This window comes from Hyperolius riggenbachi, chromosome 2 (assembly GCF_040937935.1).
Source record: "Hyperolius riggenbachi isolate aHypRig1 chromosome 2, aHypRig1.pri, whole genome shotgun sequence".
In the NCBI taxonomy this organism is placed as follows: domain Eukaryota; kingdom Metazoa; phylum Chordata; class Amphibia; order Anura; family Hyperoliidae; genus Hyperolius; species Hyperolius riggenbachi.
The window spans coordinates 104,060,402-104,078,150 of record NC_090647.1 but is presented as its reverse complement, the minus strand read 5'-3'; the positions used below and the strand labels follow the sequence as shown (position 1 = coordinate 104,078,150).

The 17,749-nt window shown below is 45.6% G+C and overlaps 1 protein-coding gene across 13 annotated transcripts in view; it reads right to left on the bottom strand.

Annotated features, from left to right (window-relative positions):
- PHF11 (PHD finger protein 11) overlaps positions 1 to 17,749 on the bottom strand; it is a 208,515-nt gene that overhangs the window by 130,603 nt on the left and 60,163 nt on the right. For all 13 annotated transcript variants that reach the window (XM_068267137.1, XM_068267142.1, XM_068267145.1 and 10 more), the window contains 2 exons: positions 16,316 to 16,402; positions 13,688 to 13,809 (listed from right to left, as the gene is read on the bottom strand). In XM_068267137.1, coding sequence (XP_068123238.1) covers positions 13,688 to 13,809; positions 16,316 to 16,402 — 209 coding nt within the window. The remainder of the gene's footprint in view (positions 1 to 13,687; positions 13,810 to 16,315; positions 16,403 to 17,749) is intronic.

Genomic DNA, 17,749 nt, shown 5'->3' with positions numbered 1-17,749 from the left:
TTTCTTAACTCTTCTTGTACTGGAAACAATATGTGACTCTGTTCTTTGCTACTAATGTTCTATTTCTTAGCTGCACTACACACACAGTTCATTATATCATAAGTTCATTTTCACTTCAGATTCCCTTTAACTACTTAAAGCTAATGGGAACAGGGTTTAGGAAAAAAAAGTCAGATACTCACCTAAGGAGAGGGAAGCTCTGGGTCCCATAGAGCACTCCCTCTCCTCTCCCGGTCCCCGCTGTTCCGCTGGCTCCCCCGTAGCGGTATTCGACCGTTTTGGTCAAATACCGCTGACTCCCAGCCGAAGGGAGGCTTCGGAGATGCTTCGGGCTCCTCTATGACGCGTTTGCGTGTCCACCGCCTGTCTTCGGGAGGACTCGGCTCCCGAAGACTTCCGAAGTCCCCTCGGCGTGGGACGAGAACGGAGGAGCCAGCGCAGCACCTGGGCCACCGGGAGAGGAGAGGGATGGCTTCCCTCTCCTTAGGTGAGTATCTGACTTTTTTTTTTTAGATCCCGGGTTACATTAGCTTTAAGGACCGAGCTAATTGAAATCTACGCCCTGTTTTGGTGGTCACCTGGCTGGCATGGCGTAGATTTAAATTAGCCGCCGATGCGCGCATCCGCCGTTTTCGCCGCTTCCACCGATCTCGCTGCTTAATACCTGCCGTCTCTCACCGCAGCTCACTGGCGCTGCCTGTCTCTATGACAGCAGAGCCCTGTGAGCGGGTCAGGAGCCGATTTCATTGGCTCCTGGCCCTGTCTTTCAATGTAAGCAACTCCCATTGGCTTGCATTGAAAGACAGGGTCAGGAGCCAATGAAAGTGGCTCCTGACCGGCTCACAGGAACTCTGCCGTCATTGAGACGTGGCCCAGGTTCCCGACGTGCGGCAGTGACGGCGGGCATGTGTGGCGATTCGTCTTTATCCGTCAGGATTCTGCCGTTTCTGTACCTGCGGTCTCTGGTCCTTAATGGAGTTGTCAGGGGAAATAAAGTAAAATGAATGGTACTTACCGGGGGGCTTCCTCCAGCCCCAGGCTCCCAGGACCTCCCTCGCCGCAGCTCTGCCCGCAGCCGTTTGCCGGAGCTCTGACCCGGTCCCCGGCGATGACGTCAGAGCGAACTGGAGGTCGCCGGAGCGGACTGCGCAGGCGCAGTAGTTCATTTTACTTTATTTCCCCTGACAACTCCTTTAAGGGGCAGAGACCGCTGGTGTGTAAAGTGGTTAAACTGAACAAAAAATCAATTCTTTGTTATATTTACCTTTAGTAAAATGCATAAAATCATTCATCTTATAAGTTTATTTTCACTTCAGGTTTGCATTAAAGGAGCACTATGGCAAAATTCATGAAAACTAAAACACAATCAGATATATAGTATCTAAATATAGGTACATTTAATTCATTTCTTGCTGACATGCACAGTATGCATAGCATTGATATACAGTATGTTGACACAGATAGCCTGAAGGCTGTACCGAGGAACTCAGGACAGAGCATGCATTGGGCACACAGCGGGCAGCGGCATGGGGGGGGGTTGTTAACCTTCCTGGCGGTAAGCCCGAGCTGAGCTCGGGCTATGCCGCCGGAAGGCACTGCTCAGGCCCGCTGGGCCGATTTGCATAATTTTTTTTTGCTACACGCAGCTAGCACTTTGCTAGCTGCGTGTGCAATCCGATCGCCACCGCTCCCCGCCGATCCGCCGCTATCCATCGCGCCGCAGCCGCCCACCCCCCCAGACCCTGTGCGTTGCCTGGCCAATCAGTGCGAGGCAGCGCTGAGGGGTGGATCGGAGTCCCCTTTGACGTCACGAAGTCGATGACGACATCCCGCCCGTCGCCATGGCGACGGGGGAAGCCCTCCAGGAGATCCCGTTCTTTGAACGGGATCTCCTGATCTCCGATTGCCAGAAGCGATCAGAGGGGCTGGGGGGATGCCGCTGAGCAGCGGCTATCATGTCTCGCTACATGATATAAAAAAAAAAAAAAAAAAAAAAACAAACAGCTGTGCTGCCCCCTGGCGGATTTTAATAAACCGCCAGGAGGGTTAAGTCACCCTTGAAACCACCTCTGTGTGCGGCCCTCTATGGTGTGTTCCAGCTCACAATACTTAAAAAGTGGAATACAATGCTAAGCAGGAAGTAGCTGGCAAGAGGGAACGTACCATTGAAGGCATTGTCAAGGGGTGAGTTAACCCCCCATGCTGCGGTCCAAGTTGTACGGAACAGCGTTTCTATGCAGTGCACTCATCCCTAGATCTCACAGACGTGTAAGACATGCCGAAATTCCTCAGGTTTTGGAGCTATTAAAAAACATTTTTGTAGAATGCCACACAAAAACACCAAATCATTGCCCAACTATAATGTAACCTTCCTGATCACTAACCTACACACTAATGCCATAAATCCCCATCTGATCATTAACCTAGAAACTATCACACTTTTTGTGTTATAAGTAAATTTCCTTGTGATTTGAATTATCTGCCTTTTGTTGATAATACTTTCAATAATTCTCCATGGCATCGTAATGTCTGCATATTGTTGGTATTCTCTACATGTCTGCATTACCTTGCGTGGTTTATTTTGTATGAAAGGGGGGCATGATTTGTGGGTGTGGCCTGTGCTGAGGGGTGTGGCTTAGGGAAACAAAACCTTTCTGCCTATAGGAGCCTGAGCTGTAAATCCGGCCCTGGTCCAAATGATCAGAAACTGATCCCTGATCAATGGACAAGCTAATCATGCTGATTGGACTGTTTATTCAGGAGTGAATATTGCACTATGTGAACAGGTCCAAAGCGAGAAAGAAAATCATATGATAGCTGGAGAGTAGAGAAAGTCGAGGGCTGTTCAGTGAATCGCACTGTTGGAATGTGTAAACCTAACCTCACGGGCCTTTAGAGAAGTTCACAATAAACTTTATCATAGTGTAAGGGCATTTTTTGGAGTGAAACCAATTAACCTCTTAACGTACGCTTCATGCCGATTGGCGTAAATGCGCGGACAGCCCCAGGACTGGGGCGGGGTTTTGCAAAAGATTGCGCGCTCCGCTCTGTCATCAGTCTCGCAGCGGCGATCTACAGCAGCACTGTACTGGGGACTGCCGTGTCACTCGGCTGTCCCCTGGGGAGGCATAAGAGCGATCGGCTCTCATAGGCTAATGCCTATGAGAGCTGATCGTTGTGATTGGCTGGAGGGGGGGGGGGGGGTAAAGCCTGTGGTCCTTAAGTGGTCAATGTAACAATGTTTTTATGGTGAGGAAGGAAACTGGAGTACTCAAAGGAACATACAGAGCTCATGCAGATCCCATCCTGACCGATATTTGAACCTGCTAGAGAGCACTGCAGGGCCGGAGTAGTAGCCAGCATCAGAATCAGAATCAAGTTTATTTCATTAAACTTCCTTCCTCTTTTCATCCCAGTATAGCTCTGTTGAGTTGCATGGAACCTGACAGCTTAAGACATGCAAATAAACTAGTAACCCCTGCAGCAATTGTGGCCAGGAAACTTATAGCAAAATCCTGGAAGAACCCCGAAGCTCCCAGTATGGAAGAGTGGATATGGATGATGTCAGATTTTCTGCAAGGTGGCGAGGGCTGTGTGGAAGATGCTGGCACCAACAAACAAATGGAGGAATGGAAAATTGCATGGGAAAAAATAAGTAACATATAATATGAAGTTAAGTATTTGAAGTGGGAGGGATGAGGAGAAAGGAACCAAATAACCACTATATTACCAACTGAAATTGTAAGGATAAATGGATGGATGAATGTGCAGGTGCATGGATATATGTTGAAGTATAGAAGGCTCTTATATGAATGTGTATGAAAGTTGAAATAAGAGTAATTGCTTTGCTTCTCAGTTTAGATATGTGACCTGTTTGTGCATGCGGCCTGTCCCCCCCCCCCCCCCCCCGCTGGGCTCGGTCCGGCCCTGTTGGCTCATGCATGGAGGGCATGCACATAAAATAAGGGGGTAGTCGGAAAGGGATATTTAACCACTTAACATTAAGATGGGTAGGTGGAGGTTTTTTTTGTTGGTATTTGTATTTTGTTCTGTTTTTTCTCTTCCTTTCTTTCTTTCTTTCTTTCTTTTTTACTATAATTAATTTGATCTGAGCCACTGGGGAAATATTTGATATGTTGTGGTGATGATGGGGTAGGGGAAGGGGGGAGGAGAGGAAAGAAAATCAAACTATGATGCAGACCTGAGACCCACGTATGATGGCTTCACAGCTGTCACATGGTCATATCTGGGTCACATACCGGCTGAGTTTGAAAAGAAAAAAAAAAAAAAAAAGAATCAAGTTTATTGGCCAAGTGCAGGGGTTGCACCTGGAATTATTTTTGGCACAGGCAGGCTCGAGTCATACACAAGACAAATAATACAGATATACAGATATACATTTACCATAAACAGATATACAATTTTACAGTATTAGTACAGGAGGGCAGTAGCGTAGTTGAATAGCTCTAGGATAGTTAAGGGGATGTACCATGGGCGGGCTACTTCCCGGGTGTAAGCGCTGGAGCTAGGGAGTGCGCTTGGGGGGGACCGTTGAGGAGGTCGATGGCTTGTGGAAAGAAGGTGTTTCTGTGTCTAGTGGTCCTGGTGGGTAAGGACCTGTAGCGGCGGCCTAAGGGGAGGAGACTGAAATAGCGGTTGCCAGGGTGGGTGGGGTCACTTGCTATCCTAGCGGCCCTTGAGCGTAGTCTGGATGAGTAGAGAATGTTGAGTGGTGGGAGGGGAGTACCGATGATCCTTTCGGCAGACTTTATGACTCTTTGTAGCCTGTACCTGTCGCTCACAGAGGCCCCTGCATACCACACGATGATGGAAGAGCCAATTATTGACTCAATGGCAGCAGTGTAGAAGCAGGTCATAATGTCTTGCGACATTCCAAACTTTTTCAGCTGTCGTAGGAAAAACAACCGTTGTTGCGCTTTCTTCTGTACCATTGTGACGTTTGCCTCCCACCTTAGATTGCTGGATATGGTGGTGCCTAGGAAACGTGCGTGCGGGACCGTGGCCACCTCCGTGCCTTCAATGAGGACCGGGGGGAGTTCGGGACGGCCTTTTCTGAAATCAATGATCAGTTCTGCGGTTTTAGCTGTGTTCAGTACAAGCTTGTTTGCCTTGCACCAGTTGCAGATATCCGCAATCTGTTGGCGATAGGCTCGTTCATCGCTCCCCTCTATAAGACCAAGGATGGTGGTATCATCTGCAAACTTGATGACCTGGACCGAGCTGTTTGTTGAGATGCAGAAGTTTGTGTACAGCGAGAACAGCATAGGGGACAGGACGCAGCCCTGGGGGGCACCCGTGTTGGTGACTCGCATCTGCGAGGAGAAGGTGCCCAGCTTGACTGTCTGAGTCCTGTTTGAGAGAAAGTCCTTCAGCATGCCGCACTGTATGTACAGTGGTAGGACTTTCTATGCTTCCTAATGTCTTTGAAACCCAATTCCAGTCAAGAAACTTTTTTTATAGGTTTTGGACATAACTCAGAAGGGTTTAAACCTTTGTCATCTTGTTTCTATAGTGGGTCACCAAGAGATATAGGCCTCGATTCATAAAGAGCAGTGCGATAAACAAAATCTTGTCGGGAAAATACCACACGGGGGCGTGGCCAGCAGCCGAGTCGGATGGACGCGTGGTAGCTCAGCTCTGCACCCTCCGGCTGCATTTGCCCCATATATGCGAGTCACAGTACTACCGAAAGGAACCCAACAGCATAACGAAGACCCCCACCGCATACAGCACTTAGATGGGTGGCCGCCGAACCGACAAACCACCGAAGAGCGAGACACATAAACAGGTCCAGGCTCCCAGCGGCAAGACCAAGATGGCGCACGAACATCCGAGAGAGGCCTCTCCAGCCCCATCTACGGAAGAGGGCAGCCTCACCTCGCAGCCACAGTCACAGCCCGCGGAACACAAGCAGAGGCGACAGGCTCAAGCTAAAAACAAGACACCCGGGAGCAAGGCCCAGCAGCCTACCTCTTCCTCCATTAAGACATCTAAGATGGCGCCTGATCCCTCGCGGGCAGAGTCCCCAGGCCGAACATCTGAAGCGAACAGTTCGGCTTCCATATCACTCTCAGCACAGGAGTGGCAGCAACCTGCGATCACTACACAAGGTACTGGGGACGTAGCAGATCGGGACAGGGTACTACTAGAGCAGTTTGAACTGATCCTGCAGCGTAAACTGGACGAGGCCTCGGCCCGTATAACACAGCAGCTTAAAAGGGAGATAAGGGATCTTGGGGCTCGAACCAATGCTCTAGAGCAAAGAATGGATAATGCCACGGTGGTCCTGGACGCCCATGAAAAAGACATTGAGTCAGTGCAGTCAGATACGCTAGCGAACCAGCTTAAGCTTGAGGACTTTGAGAACAGGGCCAGGCGGGTCAACCTCAGAATCCGCGGGATCCCTGAATCAATAACTGACCTAACCTCAACCATCACAGCCCTGTTCCAGGAACTAGACCCGGCCATCCCGATAGAAAGACTGGAGGTCGATCGAATTCATAGAGCCCTCACACAGCTAAAACCTAATGGCCCACCCATATTAGTAAAACCTACTTACTACAACACAAAAGAAACCCTACTGCGTGCAGCAAGAGACAAAGGGAACTTAACTTTTCAAGGTCACTCTTATCAGATCTTCACTGACCTGGCTCCGGCCACAATTCAGAGGAGGCGAGCAATGAAGCCTATCTTACAGATCCTGATGGCACACAAAATCAAGTACAAATGGGGCTTCCCCTTCAAGTTGATTTTCACATATCACAACAAGCAAGTGTCGGTCTCGTCCCCTGAGGAGGCCCAACATCAGCTAGAAACATTGCACCTAAGCCTACCTGCAGGATCCCCTACTCACAGCTCAACCTCCGCACGCTCTGCACCACTATGGGAAACAGTCAAAGCACGCCGCACCACTTCGCGACGACGAGCACCTTCTTGCTCTCCTTCGAGAATGTCAGACCCGGGGTGAAAAGAAAGGATAATGTCTCAACCTGGGTTTGTTAACCACCACGGTCAGGATTTTCTGGTTTGTGTTACTAGGTCCTGATACTTCAGTACTTTATCTATTACTATACCAATTGCTAACTGGTTCTGGATGCGGAACTCTGTTTATTAGATAGGCAAAATCTGTTTCTGTTCTTAGTTTTTCTTTAACGAGGTTCATCTTTTATGTCGCCTTTTTACCAAGACACCCCTGCTTCAAGAACTTTCTTTAGATTTTGCGTTGCAGAAGCTCATTTAAAGTTGCGGAACCTCTATTGTTCAAAATGTTGTTAATTATGCTGTTTTGTTAATTGTGTTACAAGCATTCTATTACTACCCTTACTTGTTAAAGTTTTTGAATTAAGCTGTGCAGCCGGAGGGGCCACCAGATCCCCCGCCGAAAGTCTGGCGAATTCCCCGATACAACAGGGAATGACCTTGGCTCTCCCTGTGTTCTCCGAACGCAGCGACAGCCAATCATACAAAATGTTACGCTTCCCTCTGTTTGGACTCCTTCCAGAGGGACGCGCCTTTATGTTGTTTCTTCTTTTTTTCCTCTTTATACCCCTTTCCTCCCCCTTTTTCCTTCCTTTGCCCCTGTATGTATCTATTGTCGTTCCTAGGTCGCTTGCTCCACCTGTAGGAGAATTATGTAGAGCTCTATCTGTTAAAAACACTCACCATGGCTTCTTCTAATGCCTTACAGAGTCTCACAATAATATCGCACAACGTACAAGGTTTTAACGCCCCACAGAAAAGAACTAAGGCTTTTAATTACTATAAATCCTGTAAAGCAGACATCGTTTGCCTACAGGAAACAAGGTTCTCAGTTTCCTCCCACCCCTCCTTCCTCAGTTATCATTTCCCGTTAACCTATAGTTCTTGGGCACGTGAGAAAGTGAGGGGGGTGACAATAGCATTCCGTAGGGGCCTGCCATTTAAATGCGCAAAATATATATCCGATCCAACTGGGAGATACGTACTTCTGGTGGGTTCGCTGGGAGATGAAAGTCTCACATTGGTCTCCTATTATGCCCCCAATACCTTCCAGGAGCGATTTCTCTCTCACCTAGTGCAAGTGATAAATCAGCATAGTGTAGGCACACTTATACTTTGTGGGGACACTAATGCAGTACTAGACGAAGCCCTGGACAGGTCTAAACCCACTAGTCAACCAGCCCAGCCCAAACCTATTGGAGCACCATGTCCCTCAGCCATTAATGCTCTCTTTCGCGCTCAGAATCTCTTTGACGCTTGGAGAGAGTTTAACCCCACAACCAAAGATTTCACATTCTACTCCAACCCCCATAACAGTTTTTGCAGAATAGATCACTTTTTCCTGCACCAGCAACTCCTTTCCAATATAATCAGGGCTAAAATTCTCACAGTCACTTGGTCAGACCATAGTCCCCTCCTAATACAATGATCATCGTTGACCCCCAGGAAGCCCACCTACAGATGGCGCATGAATGACTCACTGCTCACAGATCCAGAATCACTTGATAAAATTCGAGCTTACTTAGTAGAATATATGGAGGAGAATGGCGAATCCGTCACATCTCCCATTACCCTTTGGGAGGCCCTTAAAGTGACTGTGAGAGGACGAATTATAGGCCTAGCCTCATATAAGAAGAAACAAAGACAGAAAGAGGTGCTGGATCTAACTGCTAAGCTAGAAAAAGCTGAGGCAATGTGGAAAAATAATCCCTCCTCATCCTTAAAGAGAGACAGAGACCTTTTACGCACCCAACTGGATCTCAGACTCACTGACAATGCGGAAAAACAATTACGCTGGCAGAAGAACCGATATTATCGGTGGGCTAATAAATCTAGTACCCTATTAGCCAACAAACTAAAACATCGAATATACAGACCCCCCACGTTGTCAGTCCGTCTACCTTCAGGGCAAACCACTTTAGACCCACATAAAATAACCCTCAGTTTTCAAAGCTTTCTAAGTAAACTCTATTCATCTCCAGATTCACCCCCTACAGAAGAAATCAGAACCTTTTTAGACTCCATAGTTCTTCCTCAGATCCCCACAGACTATATAGACCTATTAAACAGCGATATTACATCTGAGGAAGTTACTCTGGCAATAAAATCTCTTAAGACGTCCAAGACTCCAGGTCCAGACGGATTCACAGGCCTTTTTTACAAAAAATTTGCAACAGCCCTAAGTCCACTCCTGGTCCCACTTTTTAATGCTTATAAAACAGGCCAAATCCCGCACCCCAGTTCATTGCAGGCTGATATAGTAATGATCCCAAAGACTGATCAAGAGCCTCTAGAACCACACCAGTTTAGACCCATATCTTTACTAAATATCGACCATAAGCTGCTAGGGAAAATCCTGGCCACTCGAATCAACAGATTTCTCGCAGATATAATCTATAGGGACCAATCAGGCTTTGTCCCTGGGCGTCAGGCGTCAGACGCCACTTTGCGAGCAATACAGGTTTTTGAGTTATTACAATCACGTAAGATCCCAGGATTATGTCTTTCACTTGACATTTATAAGGCATTTGATCAGGTCTCTTGGGACTATCTATATGCAGTTCTGGGAAAGTGGGGACTTGGGGGTCCTTTTACTACCTGGATTAAAACATTGTATTCCAATCCAACAGCCAGCATTTACTATGCAGGCTCCTCATCCTCCTCATTTCAAATCTGCAGAGGCACCCGCCAGGGATGCCCTTTATCGCCTATTCTTTTTATTATGGCTGTAGAGCCCCTGGCAGCTGCTATCAGGCAACATGCGGAAATAAAAGGGGTAGAACTGGCCGGAGTTCAGCATAAGCTGAATCTTTTCGCGGACGACCTACTACTTTTTATTACGCAACCCCATTCCACCATTCCAGCAGTTATGTCACTTTTATCTAAATTCACCTCAATCTCGGGACTCCAGATCAATGCTAACAAGTCTAAAATGCTCAACATAACATTATCGCCAGAATCTTGTCAATCCCTAACTGCCCAATATCACTTCCAGATTGCAGACCCTTCCATAGAGTATTTGGGAATTAATCTTACATCTTCATATGACAATCTATTCCAATGTAATTACTACCCACTGGCTAAGCTGATCACACGCTCTTTAGCCCAGTGGTCCACCTATGGCCTTTCCTGGCTGGGTCGGATAAACGCCCTAAAAATGACGCTCCTCCCCAAACTTTTGTACTGTTTCAGATTATTGCCAGTCCGAATCCCCCCTCACTTTCTCAGAATGTTGCAGAATAAATTAAACAGATTCATTTGGAACAATGCCTCTCCGAGGGTTTGTAAGAACACATTATATGTGCACAAAAGGGAGGGGGGACTGGGAGTTCCCAACCTTTCCAACTACTATAAGGCGGCCCAACTAAATCATCTTTTAGATTTGTATAAGGGGTCCAGCATGCCGGCTTGGACCTTATTTGATATACCTGTAACAGCCCCTCAATCAGTTCAAACCCCCATGTGGCTTCCCAAGCAGTCTCGCCCTAAGGGCCTGAGTACAGTAATGCGTCACTGCCTTACAATATGGGATTCGGTTCGTTATTCCCAAAAATTAATGTCTCCAACTCTGCCACTACTGTCATTCATTGATAACCCCCTGTTTCTTCCAGCCTACGAAAACTCTAGAAGCTTCAGATGGTGGAGAGACCAAGGGCTAGAGCAGATTAAATCACTCACTAATAGTTCTGGGATATTATCATGGGTAGATCTACGAGATAGATACCAAATTCCTCCCCAGGAAAAATTTCGTTACTTCCAGCTAAAGCACTGGTTGAAATCTCTTTTCCCACCACAGACTCAATTCCCAATTGTTCTCTCCAGATTTGAAAGATTCTGTGCACTAGAACCATTTGCGAAGGGTGTTATCTCTGACTTGTATATATCATTAAATGACCTACCTGAATCCTTTCAACATCAGTATGTTAAAAAGTGGGAGACTGACCTTAAAGGAACTAAATCAAAAGAGGAATGGGAAAGGATTTGGGCTACTACATCCAAACTATCTATAAACTTAGCACTAGTGGAATCCTCTTATAAGGTTATGCTAAGATGGTATTGGGTCCCGGCTAGACTTCGTCACATTTCAGTGACGAATTCGGGCTCCTGTTTCCGAGGCTGCCAATCAAAAGGAGACATGCTCCATACCTTCTGGGCATGCCCAATGATATCTAGATTCTGGTCCCGTATATACAGGATGTTACAAACCCTGTTTGATAAGCGCATTACTAAAGACCCCTGGTCTGCCCTCCTACACTGTAAGATTGAATCTCTTACTAAATATCAAAATAATTTAGCTCACTTTATATTTGTGGCAGCCTTGCAAACAATAGCCAAAGCTTGGAAAACCCAGTTTGTTTCCTTTGAGGAGCTAAAAAGCAGAGTGTCATCCTATATGGTCCAGGAACGGATGGCTGGGGCCTTGGAAGATAGAGTCGCAAGTTACCACAGAACATGGGACGCATGGAACCACTATATCAATTCCGTCCCCTCCTAATACAAAGACGGAACCAATCCTCAGCACTTTCAACCCTCCTGCCGGTTGGAGCGGCGACCTCGAACCGTCTCCCCCATCCCTCCCCTCCCCCCCTCTTATTTTTATGTTTTCCTGTAGTCCTCCCCTCTCTCAACTTACCTTCTTCTACTCTTCTTCTATCACATGTCCTATGTGTTTTTTGTGTTAGGGCTCAGGCCCAATCTCAAGGATAAAGTCAGGACAATACATACTGAATGAACATTTGAACTTGGCTGATGGCGGATATTTTGGGTATATTGCTATATACTAGCTGTTCAAAGTTATATCCTGATTTAACTGTTGTGATAAGCAAGTCTCTCTTGCACTATATTTATACCATGTAAAATGAAAATCTTCAATAAAAATTTTGAAACAGGGAAAATACCACACTCGGTATTTTCCCGGTCTGTGTGCTAATTCATAAAGATTTCCCCAGCTGCCCTTGGAGGTCGGTAAATTACCGCAGCCCATTGAGCGGTAGAGTAGAGCAGTGTCCCGATTCCCTCTTTGCCCTGCAGAAATGAATCACACAGACGGCTCTCTCTGGCTCTCCCACTGATGACTCAGACAGATGAGTCACACAGTCTTTCCCTGCCTGCAGAAATTACTCACACAGACGGCTCTTTCCAGTGATGACTCAGACAGATGAGTCACACAGTCTTTCCCTGCCTGCTCAAATGATTCACACAGAGGGCTCTCTGGCTCTCTCCACAGATGAATCAAACAGAGTTCGGCTCTCTGCACTTTGCATTAATCAGAGCTGTCAGAGCTGTCACTTGTTAAGACCTCACCAGAGGTGTCGGTAACTACCGCCAGGCTTACCGCTTGTTGAAGGCTTTATGAATTGACATTTGCTGACAATTTACTGACATGTGTTGTCGGTAACTGCAGCCAAGTCGGTAATTTATCTCCCTGGTCGGTAATGTCAGCTTTTCATGCGGTAACAGCCTTTATGAATTGACATTTTGCTAAGTGGTCGGTAAAGTCTGCTGTTTTCAGCATTACCGCATGAGGTAATGCTTTATGAATCGAGGCCCTAGAGTGCCAGATTGTCTCAGCCAAGTGCATTATTCACCTCTTACCCCTCTTGCTCTGCCCTGCTATTAATCCTCCCCCTCCATAGCATCAGAGCACGTAGCAAGCCTGCAGGCTAGCGGCACATCGGTATAGCACTCAGCCCTAAACAAAGCAGTACTTACAGGAAGTTAACATTAAGTAATGCTTGAAAAACAGTTATACACAATTATGAAGTACTTCTAAGCAATATGAAGGCAATAGGTGCCTCGGTATAGATAGCCAGGGATAGGTGCCTCGGTATAGATAGCCAGGGATAGGTGCCTCAGTATAGATTGCTAGGAATAGGTGCCTCAGTATAGATAGCCAGGCTTAGGTACCTTAGTATAGATAACCTCAAATAAAGTTACAGGATATCAACCTCAGATTGCCAATGAAAGCCCGTCTCACCTTAAATTACTCCATGCAGAAAAAAATTCAACATAAGGGTGTGCCAGTGATCTCCCCAGAATTTTTTTCCAGCCGGATGGAATAAAATAGTAGCTTGGGTGGCATGAAAAAGTAGCTGGGTGGGGTGAGATGAGAGTATGCAGGGCTGGTGCTTCTATGTGCATCTCTGCTTACAGAATAGGAGGAGGTGAGCCGATGACAGCCGGGTGCTCACCAAAACTAGCCGGGTGAAGCACCCGGCTAAAAGTGCCTGGGGAGAACACTGGGGTGTGCTATAAACATACAAAGGGCTATAAACATACAAATTATTTATTAATGTATTCCATAAATATTAGACTGTGCCATGAAACAAGTAAATGTGGACACACACATACAACCCGCTTAAAAACATGCAGCAATCCTGACCTCTAATAGGTCCCTGTAGTCCCACTGTGACTTTCATTACTTCCACTGCATCGCCGACAGTAACGCGATGTTGACTTTGTGGTGGCCGATCGGGCACTTCCGGAGCAACGTGATGCGTTAAGTGTGCTATACCCCGTTGCCTTGCATTGTCGTTGTGTTACACTGCATACAATACAGGGAAACGCAACGCACACTTGGAAGGCAAGTGCAGAAGGGGCCTGAAGTGCTGTGGAGGATGTTAATCTCCACCCTTATAACTGATGAGCCTGTTGAGTTGGAGAATATAAAAAAAGAAATAAAACTTACATTTTTCGTTTTCTAACAAATACACCTCGAGCTTGCTTCACACAGGGATAATGAAATGTTTTCTTGCATCGTCCTACATCGCAGCCAACAGTAGCTCCTTTTTTTTTACAGTATGAACAACTCTGCAAATTTGAAAATAAAACTTTGGTTATCTTGTTTTCCACAACAGTGATATAAAACTGCACAACATTTAGAAATGGCATATTCAGGGCAGAGCTGAACAGGGGCTGGCATAATGCCTATCTACTACATACATTGGGCACAGGTAGGAGGGGTCAGGAATGTCATGCAATTAGGGATCATTGAATACTGGATCACTGTTTCTGCAGGGGACACTCCTGTCCTGCATGTTTAAAGGGAACCAAGCAGCATTTTTTTTCCTGCAGTTTGTCCTGTTTTCTAACAACTGTTAAAGTGGATCCGAGATGAACTTTTACACATTGCATAATTGTGTTCCTTTCCTATTGATTATAAGGCATTCCTCAAGCCAAATACATTTTTGTTTTTGTTTTAACCACTTCACCACTGAGGGGTTTTACCCCCTGAGCACCAGAGCAATTTTCACCTTTCAACGCTCCTTCCATTCATTCGTCTATAACTTTATTATTACTTATCGCAATGAAATGAACTATATCTTGTTTTTTTCGCCACCAATTAGGCTTTCTTTAGGTGGGACATTATGCCAAGAATTATTTTTTTCTAAATGTGTTTTAATGGGAAAATAGGAAAAATGTGGGGAAAAAAATAATTATTTTTCAGTTTTCGGCCATTATAGTTTTTAAATAATGCATGCTACTGTAATTAAAACCCATGAAACGTATTTGCCCTTTTGTCCCGGTTATAAAACCATTTAAATTATGTCCCTATCACAATGTTTGGCGCCAATATTTTATTTGGAAATAAAGGTGCATTTTTTTCAGTTTTGCGTCCATCCCTAATTACAAGCCCATAGTTTATAAAGTAACAGTGTTATACCCTCTTGACATAAATATTTAAAAAGTTCAGTCCCTAAGGTAACTATTTATGTATTTTTTTTAATTGTAAATTTTTTAATTTTTTTTTAATTACAAAAAAAAAAAAAAATGGGGAGTGTGGGAGGTAATGAGTTAATTTTATGTGTAAAAGTCATTTATTTGTATGTGAAAAATGTGTAGGGTGTAGTTTACTATTTGGCCACAAGATGGCCACAGTAACTTTTTGTTTTAATGCGACCTCCAAGCTTCCCTCCGGAAGCTTGGAGGAAGAATAAGGAGGCTGGACACGTGAGTTTTTTCTCACAATGATCGCGCTGCCCATAGGAGAGCAGCTGATCATTGCGGGGCTTAGATCAACGAACGGGAATGGATTTTCCCGTTCATTGATCTCTGGGCGAGCGGGCGGCGGCGGTTTTACTAGCGGCGGGCGGCGTGTTTACGAGCGGGAGCGCGGGCAGCGTCGGGAACGCGGAAAGTACGTGTTTCTCCGTCCCTGGTTTTTAAAGGATGGAAAAAGGGGCGGAGAAATACGTACGCGCGGGGGTAAAGTGGTTAATACTCTAATTCCCTATAAACTAAACAAGCCTAGCCCACAGTTTTTCAGAGAGCCTTGGCAGTAGCAAGGGCTCATGGGAGCTCAGTCTGGGCAGGAGAAGGGGGGGAGTATTATTAGCCAGAGATTTCAGAGGCAGAGGGGAGTAGGGAGGAGGAGGGGGATTAAGTTTTTTCACAGAATATGCAGATAAGCTTGCCTGTTTGTAATGTTTACAAACAAAATGGCTGCTGTCATTGTATCATACAAAGAAATAATCATATTCTATTGAAGCTGTTTGCCGCTAGATTTGCTGTGTAAACTATCTAAACTTTAGATAAGATATATAGACAAGTTACTTGTTATAGTTAGTTTTTCATCTCGGATCCGCTTTAAAGGCTATTGGGACTGGGCAGGGCACAGCCTAATATACAGGACGCTCGCCGGGCCACTCCTCCCTGATACCGCGGCTTTCGTTTACGCAATCCACGTCGTTTCCGGTTTTGGATACGGAACCCTCTATGACGTGCCCGGAAGGGGCGGGGCTTCTTCATGGCAGCTGTTCGGGATGTCGTTCCCACGCTCATTTGGCTGGGGGGAGTGACACCTGGAGTGGTATTTTAACAGTTTTTCTGATGTTTAAAGATGTCATTTTTCTTGCCTCTGAGGATGCAGAGCCAGACTCTGCGAAACAGACTGTTAGGCTATAACATCAATTTTAATCTTTGTACTAAGGATGAAATAAAGGTGTTCTTCTGCTTATCCACTGGTGCCCGGAACCTTTTCTCCTTCTACTGTTACATTGGATCCTTAATCCGGAGGCACAGTGGCTACACCGCCCCCTCCGTGGTTCATCCAACAATCTAGTGCCAGTCCGTTTTTGATCTTCCCTAATATGCCTAATATAAAGTACTTCCTAAACTGGCATCACATGTGTGATCACGTGACCACGTCAATCACATGACTACCGTGTGTCCTTGTTAATTACAAGTTAGACAGTGAATGGGAAAGGGTTATTGCAGGATTTTGGGTCTTCCTTGTAGTTTTCATTTGAAAAAACCAATGGCACAAATGCAAACTATAATTGAGAAGAGTACATACACTTATAAATAAATAACCTACCAGTCTTTTTCCTCTTTTTATCTCTTTTTTCACAGTTTCAGTATCTAATTTGCCCCGCTTTCTTTCAATCACTTGAGGTGAATAAAGCTGAAAGAAACAGAGAAAATAAAAATAAATGCCACCATAACTAAGATTTGGGTACAATTGTTTTTTGTTGTACAGGAGGTTTTCATTTGTATCTGTGTTTTAAGCAAACCTGTACTGGCCAATGGAAAAAGTTAAATACTTACCTAGCTAAAGGGAAGCCTCTAGTCCTCCACCCCACCATCACTGGCTGGGACCTTCTGACAGTATGTGGCCGTGCCCCCCTTCGTAAAAAAGGATGGCAGTACTGCCCCTGTACAAGTATGGCTGGACCTGTGAAGTAGGATTGGCTCACTGCGCAAGCGGGGCTGTACTTGTTCACGAAGGGGAGCAAAGCCTTGAGAAGACATATCCAACAAGCTCATGTCGGATGAGTGCAGAGGGCCCAAGTGCGGCAACAGTGGTGTCAAGGAAGACATGGGAATCTTCAGGACTATCCAGAGGCTTAGGTAAGTATCTCACTTTTTTACCCATTGGCCAATACAGGTTCACTTTAAGAGGGATGAGCAAGGGAATTTAGAATTTAATGAGGAACTGTTGTGGAAAAAACATAATTAATAAAATAGCTTATTTTTTGACAATATTTATTTATAGATTATTTAGTCAGTGTTTGCCCATTGTAAAATCATTCCTCTCCATGATTTACATTCTGACATTTATCACTGGTGGTGATATATTTAGCCCTGCCAGGAGATCTGTATGGAATGTTCATTACTGAGAGTTCTATGCACAGAGGGAAATATTGCTTGCTTGGCAGTTGGAAACAGCCGTTATTTCCCACAATGCAACAAAGTTCACAGACAGCAAACTGTCAGGACCATGGTCATGACATCACATTGTGGGAGGGGTTTCACCATTACATCAGCCACAAAGACCCACCGATGATCTATTCGAAAAAAGGTAAAGATTTATATTGGGAAAGGGGGTATCAGCTACTGATTGGAATGAAGTTCAGTCCTTGGTTACAGTTCCTCTTTACATCAGAATACAGTGAAGTCAGTGAGGATTGTAGAATGTTATTCTTCTGTTTGCCTTTAATGGATTTAGTCTTAATTCTACATTCATCCCATGGCATGCGCATCCCTAGTGTTTCATTTACACAAATCATTTTACTCACATTATTCAAATTGTTTAAGATAACCTGACATTGCAATATTGCACAAGGTGCATATGTCCTGTTTCGCAGTGTCCATCATGCACCATTGGGCATCTGGTCCGATGCTGCCACCACCTGTGAACTTGACCTATAATACTTACGTTTTTTATTAACCCCCCCCCCCCCCGGCGGTAATCCCACGCTGAGCTCAGGCAAGGACTAAGGAGCTGAAAGCGGTAAGCTCAGCTCGGGCT